Raw genomic sequence first — 15154 nt, 5'->3', positions numbered from 1 at the left:
ACATGCCCAACTCAAATCATAACATCTTACTCTCTTCCACAAAGATTCATGCACACACAGTATATTTTTGTTCCAAAAGTTATGGCAAAATTCTTTGTTGGAAATTAAATTGCATTTCAAGTTTCTACTTGGTCCATCCTACAGCAATTGCAATGGCTGCGTTTTACAAAAAAGAAACAATGACTACAAGAAGGAAACAAAAATAAAAGCTGTTTTTGCCTGCATCATATGAAATGACATACAAAACCAGAAAATAAGCATAAAACATCTACAACAGATGCAAAAGCTTCAGGGATAATCAAACAAGTAATGGGAATTGGCTAAACAGCAAGGAAATGGAAAGCAGCATGTTAGCAGTCATCTTCACGTACTTTTGAACTTCCATGTGGATAAGCTTGGGAGGAGAGGGGAAAGGAGACCTTTAAAAAGCTCACCAAACAGCACAAAAACGTACTGTGAAAAGTAACATTTCTGGATGTGGACTACAGAGCAAAAGATCATAATAAATTGCCTTTAAAAGTATGTAGCAAGTGGAGAAATTGGGAACAAGAGTATTACACACTTACAGCAATTACCAAAAGCAACAGCTGTGTTCTCTATTATCAGGACACATCTACAAATATTTTGCAATTACCTCCTCATAAAACAAGATCAAAGAACAATTAGACACTACCACATAACAGTGATGAAGCCCCCCACAGATGTATCTAATAAACAATAGTACCTCCACTAAAAAACCCAAATCCTTTAACAGATTGAAGATACTGTTTTCATGCTGCCATTTTAGTGGGCTAGACACATATCCCCAAACTTTCAGTTTCTCTCAAAATTCTTTTTACTCCTCCTACAAGATGTACCTAACTCACACTAAATCACATGTATCTGGCTATTATGAAACATCCTTTGATGCCTATTCTATCTGGAACACTGAAGTCAGCCAAGCTGAGGGTTTTTCACAAAGAGCAAAAGATATTGCCTAACACCTCATATCAAATTTCAAGTAGTCCTTCCAAAAAAGTAAATATGCATTACAGCTTTTAAACTAAGTTTCTAAGTATTTTTTTTTATAGTTGTCATTGAAATATTAAAGAATTTTTCCTTAGCTATAAATCAAAATCAGCAGCAAGATTTTCAGAGAGCCTTTCCAGAAGTTGGTGATGTAAGGTATGGAATAATTCAGCATTTGTAGCCCACTTCTTCCCTGCACTCTAATAAATAAAAAGAGAATATGTTAAGCAAATCCTATTCCCCTAGGTATTGCTGACAGCTTTCCCCAAGTTGCACAAAACATTCAACCAATACATAGAGACCTGGCATTTTGGGGTACTTACTTTTGTTGGTAGTCTTTAAGCAATTTCTTGGCCTTGTTGTATTTCTTTTCAAGGGCATCACATTGTTCTTGAGTCTCTTTAAGACGCTCATTTACTGTTTTGCATAAATTTTGTGCCTCTAACCAGTAGGTCTCCAACTTTTTAATTTTCTCTTTGCTTTCATCCAAGTTTTGCTGCAGTTGGGCTCGATTAAATTTCCATTCATTTTTTTCTGCTTCAACAACTTTTAACTGAAAAGATTAATACTTAATGAATTGATCTAAACTAAAAGATGAAATAAAAAACAGTTGCTGATACATGTAGAGAACAGCTAATAATGATTACATACTTATCAGTAATATGAAAACAGGACACAACTTTTAAAGTAATCACATCAACTCTTCCAACCCTTGCTAATCTAATCAAGTTAAGAACTGAAACCCAAGAGTCTTTTACTGCTTCCTCATTTGTACTGCATCATTCTAGACAGATTAAATGACCAAGACCTGTATTATTAGCTTATATTGCTCAAGATCTCACCAGAACTTAGTATCTCTGGAGAGGCCTACTTTGAATACCTTCAAAGGCAACTGCAGATAAAGAATTTTAACCTGTGTAAGACAAGCTCCCTGTCCCACTACTTTGTTACCTATAGCTTTTTGAATAAAGATAACACGACCACCTGATCTTCCCTGGTAACTTCATATGACACTGGTCTTCCAAATCAATGATGGCACGTGCAGGGTTTCCTTTTCTTGAGCTAATGTCCAAAAGCACCAAATATTCCCTCAGTAAAGGAAAGGGATGCCAACCCTTCAGCTTGACAGCAGCCACACTACACACAGGTATGTTAACATGTGAAGCTCTCCAGGCCTTGGAGGAGTGAACAAGCAAGATATAGCTTAGTTTATACCCATGCCTCCTTCTTTGGGGACACCACTTCCACTGAGGAAATAAATCACTGCTTTTGAAGCCAGTTAAGATCACCTGCCAATGGAACAAGGATGTTGAAAGGACCAAGAATTTCTTGAATTTAAAAATGGGGTCGTAAGTTGTACTAACACCAACATCTTTAACAGCTTTTGTGCAATCCAGTTGGGGCACATACCAAAAATACTAGAAAGAGGAGGAGCACTGTCAGAAATCAAAAAGGGAGCTGTCCTAAGTAGCTTTGTCTGCCTTGCCTCAACAATTGCAGAGTGCATGAAATACCCCAATAGTTACTGCTACTGAGAATCACTGCAACCTGAAGCACTATGCCCTCTTCACTTGCTACCTGCTCCTAGCAATGTGCTGCAACTTGTCCTAGGATATGCATTTCTGAGCAAGGCAGCACAGAAGGGCAATGGAATAAATGAAGCTGCTTGCTCACACACAGTATTTTCAGAAAAAGGCCATGTATAAATCTGCATCAGTGGAAAAAGCAGCAAAAAAGAAAAAGAAACACTTTCTCAGAATAAGCAGAGGCATTGAACCAATCTTCAGCAACAAACAAAACTACTGGAAAAAAACACTTTGCCAGACCAGGTCAGAAATTAGAGGAGGGAAAGAGGATAACAGAAATAACTTTCTGGTAACAGAAAGACAGCCACAAACAATTGTCTGACCAAATCTATTCTCAAATAAGACAAGTTCAAACCACTGATAATGTTCTCATATTTGTTTATGTGTTTATGAGCTGTTTCATACAGCTCTCCACAGTATTCAGCTACTCTAAGCAGTAATACTGAAGTGTTCCTTTTAAAGTGGAGACTTGGGGGGTTTTTCTAGTTGTTTTATGTGACTTTTGGGGCTTTATTTGTTTGGTTGATTTATTTTATTTTATTTTTAATTTGAGCATAGCTCTTCAGCTTAGAAATGTCTGTCCAGCATAAAGTAGAGAGTGCCTGAGGCATAAACTGATTGCTGCCTTTTGCATTCAGCCTATTCCTGGTAAAATCAACAGCCACAAAAACAAAACAACCCCCCCCCAAACAAACCACCCATACAAATACCACAAACTACCAATAATTATATTCTTTGAAAACTTACTTTCTCCTTCAGTTGATTCACTTCAGCTATTGTTACTGCATGTTTTAATTGTAGCTGGAACGGATGAAAAAAACTGTATCAGCACACACAAAATTACATTTGAAAATGTTAGCTTTAAATATTTCTCCATGATACCCTTTTTCCCCAAACCATTGTTAGAGTGGCATAAAGTCAACCTAATTACTTGTCATTTACAGGAGAAGTCATCATAAGCTTTTATTTAAAAAAAAATTAAAAATTACTCAAACTTCAAACAAGTTCCCCAGTACATAACCACCCTAAAAAATCTCCCATTGTTGTCTATATATTAAGCTGAAAAGATTATGATAAGGTTTCAATGTGCCAGAGTAATGAAAAGCAGCAATGCACTTAAGATGACAACTGGGACACAGAAAAAAGGAAAAACTTAACAGTACTAAATATTTTTACAATCAGCACTGAAAAATAAATGTGTTCGCTTTATTTTAAAATTAAGCCATGTATTTTTACACCACAAATCTTCATAGGATTATTAGAAATCAAAAAGACTACACTTAAGCCAAATGTAAAGATTTTTTTAACAAGTATTAATTGTTCCTTATATCTCTCTTTACATCTGTAACCCTGCGGGAATTTTCTTTTTGTCAAGGCACATTGCACCGATCCCAAATTACAACTGGTGAATCCATGACTATTCTTCATTTAGATTATGTCAGCAACAGCACAGTAATGATTCTACATGAGATTATAATTGTATCCCAAGTAAATACAGCACTTAAGAAGCTTCAGCTTGCTGCAATGCTTCCAAACCTAGAAAAATTGTGAATGTTCTCTAGAGATCAGCAGCCTGCAATTTCTACTTCCTCAATGACAAGAGGAATGACAGAGACAATGGCAACAAGAACAAACTTAGGAGATCTGCAAAATACCAATCCAATACCAACACAAAAATAAGCTGATGTAGCAGCAAATACCATCTGATGAAACAGTTTCTTTGCAGTATATTTTTCTCCTCCCAGAGTGAAAATGACAGGCACTTAAATCTGCCAGAGAAGCCTGGACTCCTAAATGCCAAAGTCTGTACCATTTAAGTCCCTGACTAAATCCCACAGCTCTGAATAAAGCAAATATGCTCCTTTATAAAAACCCTGGGAAAAGAGAACCGTACTATTTCCAATTATGTTAAGTTGTGATTCAGAGTCTGGAATGCCCTACTGGGTTTACAAATCCATTCCTTCCAAAAAACACACCATAAAAATACTCTCCAAGCCAAAAATATGCCTATCTACAGAATCAAGTCTTTTATGTACACAGATATCACAGAAGACGGCAGGGACTAAACCAAGAAATTAGATATGTATTTCCTGTCTTCCTGAAAAACTTCTAACAACAACACTTGAGACTATTCAGAAGAGGCATATTTGTACAACCCGCATGCCCTCTGCAGCTAAAGCCATTCTACTGGGCAGCAAACACAAGCACAAGCCAATGGGCCACAGGAGAACTAAGAAAAGCATCCTATTTATCTAATGCAATACTCAGACAACAAGGACCGAGCTGGGGCTGGGTTCTACCCCCGTTTCCAAGGGCTTTTCAAATTTAAATCAAAAGATTGTTTAATGTAAATATGCATAGGGAAACTGGATATAAAAAATTACAGAAGACCTATATTTCAATGGACATTTACCAGAGATATTTATTGGAGACACTGGGGGAAAAAACCCCAAAGCAACGAGAGGGAACATGAAGGAGATTATATCCAAATCCTACAAGTTTCAGATGCTCCCCAGTGCATCACAAAGAATATTTAAGAAACTGCTACAACACCTCTTTAAATTTAAGAAGAGACGCTGCTGAATCCATATCCAGTAGTAAACCAATATCTTCATTTTCAGGAAGATCAAAAACTTCTACAGATTTTCCACGTAAATGTGACTCATATGTATCCTCCTCCTCATCATCATAGTCATCATCCTGACAAAATGAGAAAATCATGACATTCTGTGACACAAACACTTTTGCATTAAGGTAGTAGCAATAACCAAAGCACACAATCAAGGAATCCTACCAGCTGCCAAACTTTTCTTGACTAGTTACTATATACCTATGGTATATATCTGTATCTATGGTATATATATACACATCTCATACCTATGGTAAGTGTTAAAGTTGACTTGCAAACACCTTCATCAAAGTCCCACAAAAGAGAGTTAAGAAAGACATGCACAAAATGATCACATACAGCTGACAGTTAAAAGTGTATTTTGGATTAGTGATAAAGCAATAACTATGTGCCTTAACAACAGCAGTGTATGAAGTGCTTATTTTCCTGTTTTTAACAAGTTGCCTGTGTTGGATTAACCTCCACCATTTGCCCCATTAGCAGAGCATGAGCAATGTTTACCTGCTCTGTATCATCATGAGCATAGTGCTGCTCGTACAGACACCGCTCTTGCTCTAAGGTCTCACTAATGAGACGGGCTACTTCACTCTCAGCCCCTGGCTTCTCTCTCCCAATCAGGAACCTACAGGAAAAAAGAACAAATTATGTTGCAGCAAAAAAATTTAAGACATGCTTAGGAAATGAGTTTGCTACACTGTTGCCTTCACAATATCTTTGCAAAATTTTCATACTGAGGTTTTGTATTCTCCATGAATGAAAAATGGCAAAAAGAAACTATTATTTCAGAGAAAACACACATACCTCACAGTGCCTTTGGTGTTCTTTAGTACAGTGGCTGCAAAGAACTGAGTAACTCCCACTAGACTTATGCCATCAACCTCAACAATCTGATCATTTACTTGAATTCTGCAAAATAAATAAATGCTTAGCTATCAGGTAAACAATAGTATTTTGGCTTGAAACATTTTTGACATGACAAATATCACCTAAAACTCACTAGTATTTTCAATGATAAATTCTGACTCCACTGAAATTCATTGCTTAAAAATAGTCTCCTCATCCTCTGTTACTATGCAAATCAACAATTTAAATTTACACAGTATTTGACTCGATGTTTTTTATATTATTTATAACTGTGATTGGTGCTCCAGAGTGTCAACATGAATCATTTTGTGGTACTTCTACACGAGCTCATTTTGAACATATATATGCTGCAAGTAGATCTACAGTTACTTAGCAAAAACGTCCTATAATAAAAAACTCATTTTTAAAAATTTAACATAAAGCAGGAATGTAATAATCACTCAGCTGCATTCAGCTTTTGTACTTTTATTCACAGTATACAGCATATCTAATGAAATCAACTGGGCCCAGTTGGAAATTTGTAAAAAGCATAATCAATTCAACGAAAAACTCACCGTCCATCCCTCTGAGCAGCTCCACCATCTGTTATTGTTTTTACAAAAATACCTAGTTTTTCCAGTCCCTGATCAGCACCAACTCCCATTCCAATGATACTGATGCCCAGACCCCTATCACCTAAGGGATTCAAAAATCTAACATTAGTTGCATGACATATGATGTAACAGTTAGCAATACTGAGTTGTTTCAAAGCATTCCAAGTCTTTCTACACAAAAGATAATAGAAATTAACTTTAAAAAAGAGAAAAAAATAGAATATATTCTATATGTAGATACTACTTAAAGCCTTTTTGCCCTGTAGCCCTCCTAACTTCAATTCAGTATGACAATCTGCACTTAATACTCACTAAATTCACCAGAACTTGCCACAAATCTAACCCCAGACACATATACAAAAATTCAAGACCTAAATTCCAGGAATATACATCTATGGTTTTATCTTTTGTTCCCATAGTATCTCCTGCAAATATTCAAGATTTGATTTGCACCTTTTTCAATTTCCACAGGAAACACTTCCATTTTTTCCACCCTTTTCTCAAGTTCATACTCAGCTGAGGCTGCCACAGGGTCAACTTCCTCATTACGTCTATCATAGTCTTCATTTGAGTAAGTACTGAAAACCTAAGAAATGGAACAGAAAACTTTTTTTAATGTCTTCTCACCTCCTTTCAAACACCATATAATTGAAAGACAATCCATAAGGAAATTAAAGTGGTATTTTCAGAGATCTCATTTTCTAAACAACCATCAATTTAATAAATACTGCTGCTGTCACACAGTTTCTAGCTTGCACAGAAGTAACATTTTAAGTTTCAAAACAATTACTTGAACAGATTTTATCTTGCAAACACACCAAAGAGTTAAAAGAAATCAGTCAGCTCCTCTTTGATATCGTGTGACTTTTTTTATTAGGACTACATTCCACCAAATCCTTCCTCTCTTCTTCCCTCCCCCCACACCATCTGCCAATTGCAGTGTTTCAAACAGATGTAGTTTTCTGATTTTGCAAGGGAATCACGCAGTTTCCCAGGAAAAGGAAATGCCTTGCTACATACATTACTATTTTTAGTATTCACTCCAGCTGAGTTTCTGAATTGTTAAAAATAAAAGATAAACAAACAACACAAATTAAGACAGAAATATAGAAGGAAGAATTAACTATATATAACAGACATATCAGCATGTTCATTAACTGCATTTAAATTAAGAAGTTAGTTAGGAAAAAAAAGGAAAAATATCACACCCTCATTTATCTTAAAAATTAAGGTTTATCTGCTAAATGTTTTGCAGGCACTAAGTATTTTATCCACCACCACTGTAAGACAAAAACGCACTCATTGCTGCTGCAGCAGCCATCTCCCTAATCAAGAACATGCAGCACTGACATGAAGTTCATTCACACTGGTTTACTGTATTTTAGCAACTGTTGTATTTTCTGCTGAGACTACCTAAACAGGTAACTGAATCATGGAAATACCACAGCATTAGCTGTAATGAACATTTTCCCTGTGAATTTACATTCACTAGTATACAGCTTTAGCTCTGCAGAGCAGTAGCTTCAGACACTGAAAAATGGTCATTGAAACAGATTATCAAAATGCAACCAATATAATTCAGTATTTCCTGTGAGGAGCCTACTGCCATCACCTTCAGACTACAACTGACATCAGTTCACAAACTCTTCCCAAACCTGCGAAACAACTACTCCAGACACATGGCATGGCCAGTCCAGCAAGAGAGGTTAGATCCACTTGGCTGAAAGGGAAGGAAGAAACCCACTCTCAGAAATCTTATGCCTTCCACAATGAAAGAACCTTCCTTAGAAGCTGTTATTCCTAAGTCTTGCATAAAGGTCAATAAACTCCTTGTGACTTTCATACAGATACCAGTAGGCAACAACTGGACACAGAAAGACAGCAAGGGTCACACTTACAGCATGTCTTCCATGAGCTTTACAGAAAAAATCTGCAAAACAGACAAAGAAAACCATCTAAATGGTCTTATTCTACCACTATCAGAAAAAAGTGGCCAAGTTCTTTAAATTAATCACTCTCCTCAGCCCCCAAATCACTAAATAGGATATGCAGCAGAAGCATTTAATGAAGCATTATTCATCCTTTGGAACAAGACTAGCCTAGTTTTATTTTTCATTCCAACAGAAAAAGCAGCATCTCCAAAGCCAGTCAAATTATAATAAGATGAATTTTAAACTAATAATAAAAAGGAAGCACATGAGTGGACAAATGGTAACTTGTTATTGAGAAGACCTGAGTTCTTGAGGGCAAATCAAATACCAAGGCATGAAAAAAGCCCCCATAAAAATTAATACACATATAATCTAGTATTAACAGTATGACTACAATATAAAAAAGATATCTCAACTATCAAATGGTTGAGCAAAATGTGGAGAATGGCAGTAGTTCATTTTGGAGACAGTGACAACTGTATTTTCTTAGTGCTTTACAACTCAGTGGTCTAAGAGAGCAGAAGATTATGCAAATAATTACTATCTACTGAAAAATGACATTAACACAGGGATAACTGGTTGCTTGCACAACACTATAAAGTGCTAGAAATTTGGGGAAGCAAAGTTGCACTGTAACAACAGCATTATGTACACTGCAAGCCTTGGGCACCAGCATTAAAATATCTCTGGAACTTCTAAAAATTATTTATCACTTTTCCAATTTAAAAGTAACAGAATTGTACTTTAGAATCTTATGGAATTTGCTCATTTTTATGCAAAATTGACAATAGGAATTGTTCATCTACCAGAAGCAGATAACAGAATTTAAAACTAGTGGTCATTTAAATTCCAGTGACGTTTATCATTGCTATTAATAAAATAATGGCATAAACATATTTATGCAAATGAGGAATCCTAATATTTATGCATATTACCTTTCTAAGAAAAGCCTACTTGAAATAAATTCTGTGTAATTTACTAAGAGAAAGAATTCATACTTTTATCTTAAAGTGACAGTTGACAACTGTATGAGAACATTTGGGTAATATTCTAAAAACCATAACCTCACACTTAAAAGAAAACAGACCTACTTCCAAATAGTAAGAACAAGACACCCCTCTCCAAATTTCAGAAAAATAATTTTGAGGAAAAACATTAATTTACAAAGAACAGAAGAAAAGTAAAACTTATAACCAGAAGCCAAACACTGGAAAAACAGAAAGAAAAGTAAAAGCACACTACAAAACTATGACTGAAGAGTCAAGGGTATAATACAGAAATTTTATTGTGTACACATGGAATCATAACATTATGTTCATCTTTTATGAGAGAGAAAAAAATGTTGCTATTAATACAGAAAATACAGAACTGGTCAGCAAGTTGTTCTTGCCAAGTAGCAGAAGTAACATTTATATGTGGATAATAAATAACGTAAGTTCACAGTTTAGAAGACTGATGAGAAAGCTAAACATGTTCATCCCTACACTGTGTCTGGCAGGGTTTAGTCAATGAATCAAATGCATTGCAGACAAAAGAAATTCTAATCTTACTATTCAGAAACCACTGCAAGCTAGAGATTTAAAAATTATTAGTACCGCAACTGGTATTTTTAAAATATATTTTTTAGCCAACAAAAATTATTGGCTCAACACAGGGAAAACAGGTGAATTTCACATGGAAACCATGTAAATTTCACAAGCCTTTTCCCATAGCTTGTTATATATCCAGGATGTTACTCTAACATTAATAATTTTTGGATCCTATCAAGTTAATGAATGGCAAAATGCTGAAAAGGTTGGTTTTTTTCACTTAAAACCTTTTTCCTTCAGAATGAATACAATTAACTTGAATCAAAGAAAGTTCTGATAGAAGGCTGAATTTTTAAGAATTATTTGAATTGAACTGTTTTAAACACATAATGGTAAGTTTTCAAACATACTTAGTGCTTGAACAGCATATATATTTATCTGGAGAGAAAACTAGCTACATTCTTCACACCAGAAAAATCTGGTGTGAAGATGCAAAACTTGGTTTGCATATTTTATGAAGGTGCTTATCCTCAAGACAAGACCCGCACCCAAAAAACACCAACAGAGCCTGTCTAAAAGACCCTGCTGTTCAGTTCCTGTAATTATTACAGGACCAAAAATTTCTTCTATCATCTTAGTGCCAACACAGAAAATAGCGTTATCACAGAAAAACAACCATGACCTTCACATGCTTCAAACTCTTAACAGCACAGAAGAATGTCTATTAAATATGTTACTTTTAGAAGAATATTAATTAGTTAGAGGGCAAACACTAATTTACCATGTGCTTGCAAGAAAGTTCAAAAAATCTACAAAAAAATCACAAAGACCTCCACTCCAACATTCATTTCTAGTATATAGATTTGTTTGTGCCTAATGCAAAGCAGAACATTACAAAAGCAATTAAACAGTCAGATTAGGAAATCAGGAACTGCCTGGAAGGGCCTCCAAATAATTAGAATGGAAGCAACATCCACATCATGTTAAAGTTCTCATGTAATCCTGCAGCATTTGCTGGGAAGGCTCACAACACCTGCACAGGCAGTTACAGCACCACTGAACATCTGAGAGAGGCCCTGGAGTGTTCCTGATCCCTGCCTGGAGCACACCCAGCCAGGACCACAGCCCTGGTTCACCTGCCCTCATTTGAATGTGCCTGTTTACTGACACTCCATAAAGCCAACGTTCAAAACACAAGTTAAAGCTCAGGGAAAATTACCCAATAGCAAACAGTTTCAGCTTTCCAAACCGAGGCCTTTGTGATGCCTGGCAAAATGTGAAGTGCCCATGAATAATCATTTGAAATAGCAGCACTGAAGTAGGACTGAAGCCTAATGTACACTTTACTGTTTACTCTTACCATATCTCTCTTCTGTTCAAGTAGATATCTTGCTACTGCTATCCTATTCTTCCCTCTACTTCCAAAAGCTATGTGGTTAATATTTCATTAGCACTACTTTCTATATTTTAAGTAAAAATTGCCTATATCTGATCTAACTCAATTCAGGCTATACAATCATAGAAGCAGCAAAGAGAAATACTGTGTTTAATTTGACTTTTTAAATACTCACACCTTTACTCTTCAAAAAGTTTTCAGAATGGTTGGTAACTGTCAAAGGTCGATATTATAAAAAATTACACTCAAGACAGCAATTTCTGTTACTAACCAGGTAGACAGGCAGGCTTTGCACACTCATGTCCTTGGTCCTGCAGCCTGGTATGACTTCATCAAAAACCCCAACCAAGTCAGTTTACATAAAGACAAAAGTGCAATCTAGCTTTACATCTACAATGCAAACAATTTCATATGGACAATGTTATCATAAATAAACCAGTTTTTTACCAGTCTCATTCTCTACTTAATTCTCAATAAAACAGTAAAATTTATTCTTTAGTTCTGTTTTTCACTGCAGGAGATTAAACACTGTAGCCTGCTAAAGAACAAGACAGACAATAATGGCATCTATTTCAGTCAGGTTATGCTAGCTACTTGAGAAGGAGAAACATTCACTTTCAGCATTTAATTTTTCAATCCCAATGGAAGAAATATTGAAGACAAAGAAAAGCATCCATTCAGATTCAGAGCACTGATTTTATTTCATTTCAGGTATTCAGAGAAGTTCAGAGACACTCCATGATCCCCATCTGCAGAAGAGCTCTGCTCTGGCCTGGCTGTGCTCCTCCAGCAACTCAGCTTGAGGTGGCTATGCTCTCTGACTGACAAAGAGACTGAAAGGCTCCAAAATAAGTAGCATATATCCATAAGAACAAAAACTGTTCAAAATACCACATAAAAGGAAGCACAAAAAAAAAAATTAGCTTCTGAAAGCTAGGTATGTGTATAAAGAGAGTGACTCAATGACAACATCTGTGAATTTCACAGGTGCCTTGGTACCAACAGTTTACCCCTGGTGATGCACACAGATACACATGTATCTATTTGGTATTCACCAAAACAAAAATCTTGGCCTGACCAAATCGAAACAGCAAGCAAATCACTGTGGGGAACTTCAAAAGAATAACAGTGGACACAAAAATAGTCCACCTGTATTTTAAAGTCCTTAGGAAGAAACAACAAAATAACCCTGTCATCGGGGGTACCAGATCAACTCAATTAACTAATCTGCATTAATACAATTAACCAATCTGCATTAATACTACCATTAGCAATGATCAATACCCCAGCTCTAAAAAGAAGGGTCAATTCACTATGCCAAGTCATATTAGAGGGTGATGAAAGAAAATGTCTGAAAAATAGGATATTTGACATATTGCATAATACTTTCCTACTAAATAAAAATGTAAGAACCCTGTAAAAACCTCTGCACAATCCTCATGATCTCAGGATTACAAAATATGTACTTAGATAAGATGAAAGCAAGGATCTTTTTACTGACGTCCTTCTTAGTGTTCACTTTTCTTTTTGTTAGAATTATATGGAAAGGGGATAATTTTTTTTTTTTTAATTTATTTCTCTCCAGAGGTAAACTGCAAAAAAGTTTCAGCTACTTCTGGTTCATTTTTTACCTGGCTAGGAAATGTATTCTCACATAGTAACAACACTAATCATCATGAAAAGACACTGAATCTTTCAGCACTTCAACTGTTGATCTACTGAACTTGTCTCCTATAAATCTGCTTATCTTTGCTGATCCCCACCACCTCCTCAGTGTTTCTTCTAATCATCTCCCATGAAACCCTCAAGTGCCTCATATTCACCTCCTTTTCTCCCTCCTGTTCCCCACAGCTGTTCTGAGAAAGTAAAACAGTGCAGGCTGGAAATGCTGGCAGGGAATATGTAGTGATCAGCTAGCATTAAGCTAAAAAGAACAAGTAACTTAAACTAAAGCTGCAGCCCTGTCATCAGTGAGGCCATGAATATGCACCTCTGATACAAGTGCTAATTTTCCAAACAAACCAATCAGTACTTTAAAAGTACCTTTTAAAACCCCTCTCTCCTTCCTAATAAATCCAGGTGAAACTTCTAGAAGTTCGAAGCTGGATGGACTGAAAGGAGAGTGGGGACAGGCAGGTGATAACCTCACCTGATCTCCATTACCTCAACACACTCTTATATATATATATATATATATAGTTTTCTAGCATAATCAAATACATTAAGCAGGTCAGTTGGTATGTTGTCTAACTGCATCTGCAGAATAATTCAGTTGGAAATACACTGAGATATTAATGTAGAGAGTCCAGCTGCTCCAGCAGTGAGCCAGGACACAAAAAGAAATTCTTTACTTTTTCTGTTCCAATTAAGATTTCTGATTTACAGCCTCATGTCCTGGCACAGGACTCTCATCCAAAGACTCCTGAAATGCCAAATCAATCTACTATTGTAAACATTACATATCAAACATTTACTAAAAATCAAACGAGAAGATGTTTAGTTTAAAAAAAGAAAAAAGCCAAAGACAGCTTGAGTTGAAAGAGCTTTGTTCCAGCTGAACAACCATCACAGCATCAAAAAACAAGGACCATAAAGGCACCAGAAAGATTCAACACAGAACTGTGTAACACAGGTAAACCTATGGGAAGAATTAAATGCATTTAGGCTTAATAATCATTTAACTTAAGAAAGATTTTGTATGAAAACTGAACTTTCAATAAAGGTTTAAAGATTATATTTTCTCAAAAAAAACCCAAAACAACAAAAAATTTCAAATGTGTGTGAAAATATATACCTTCTTCCTCCAGTTATTACCCATATTTTTAATCTCTCATATTGTTAAGTTGCAGGAATGCCATAGTGTCAGATGTAGACAGAACAAAATAGAATTATTTTTTGTGAAAAATCACTGAAAAGCACCGTGGAGAGATTGAGATGAAAATATGAAGAGAAGTTGGTTTCATGTTACATTACAAATGTCATAATGTTAAGAAACAGAGCTTAAAAACAATTAAAATCTATAACTTTAAACAAGCAAATTGTCATTGGAAAAGATCCCAAACAAAGTAGTAAGGAAAGACACATTATTTCTGTCAAGAAACAAAATATTTATTCCGACATATAAGCCAATTCTGTTTAAATCTGGTCTCAAATCAAATCTCTGTTTTCCTTCATCAACCCTCACCCACATCACATACTTGTTTCTTAGTGCCACAGAAGTACTTTACAGAAGTGCTTGAGCAATGGCTGACAATTGACCAGCCATCAATTCTCTAATTCCTGAAGGAACTCAGGGTTTGGGTACCTTCAACCAGGCAGTGCATTTTGTACCCCTTGTTGTGTAGGACACTGTAAGTACACGAACAAACAGTTCCAAACTCAGAGGCTGTATGAAGCTGAAGCACCACACTGCAACATTGTGTTAAAACACCAGTCTGCACATTGACCTAGAAAATCTGTGCATGTCCTAAAAGTGCATCTTCTAAAAGCATTTGCAGGCATGCTGTCAAAATCTAATTCAAGGGTTATCTTCACTTAGTTCTTCATTAACTTCCACAGTAAGCAGTTTTGTACTAAAAACGTTGAAGAATAGGAAAGGCTGAACACCACCACCATTTG

At 35.9% G+C, this 15154-nt stretch overlaps 1 protein-coding gene across 2 annotated transcripts in view; it reads right to left on the bottom strand.

Annotated features, from left to right (window-relative positions):
* Window positions 1–15154, bottom strand: part of LOC131560444 (neurabin-1-like) — a 40967-nt gene that overhangs the window by 19435 nt on the left and 6378 nt on the right. For both annotated transcript variants that reach the window (XM_058809164.1, XM_058809165.1), the window contains exons 3-9: window positions 7134–7266; window positions 6642–6762; window positions 6025–6129; window positions 5725–5845; window positions 5148–5294; window positions 3342–3395; window positions 1332–1561 (exon numbers count right to left, since the gene is read on the bottom strand). In XM_058809164.1, coding sequence (XP_058665147.1) covers window positions 1332–1561; window positions 3342–3395; window positions 5148–5294; window positions 5725–5845; window positions 6025–6129; window positions 6642–6762; window positions 7134–7266 — 911 coding nt within the window. The remainder of the gene's footprint in view (window positions 1–1331; window positions 1562–3341; window positions 3396–5147; window positions 5295–5724; window positions 5846–6024; window positions 6130–6641; window positions 6763–7133; window positions 7267–15154) is intronic.

This window comes from Ammospiza caudacuta, chromosome 8 (genome assembly GCF_027887145.1).
Source record: "Ammospiza caudacuta isolate bAmmCau1 chromosome 8, bAmmCau1.pri, whole genome shotgun sequence".
Taxonomy (NCBI): domain Eukaryota; kingdom Metazoa; phylum Chordata; class Aves; order Passeriformes; family Passerellidae; genus Ammospiza; species Ammospiza caudacuta.
This window is presented reverse-complemented; position numbering and strand designations above follow the sequence as displayed.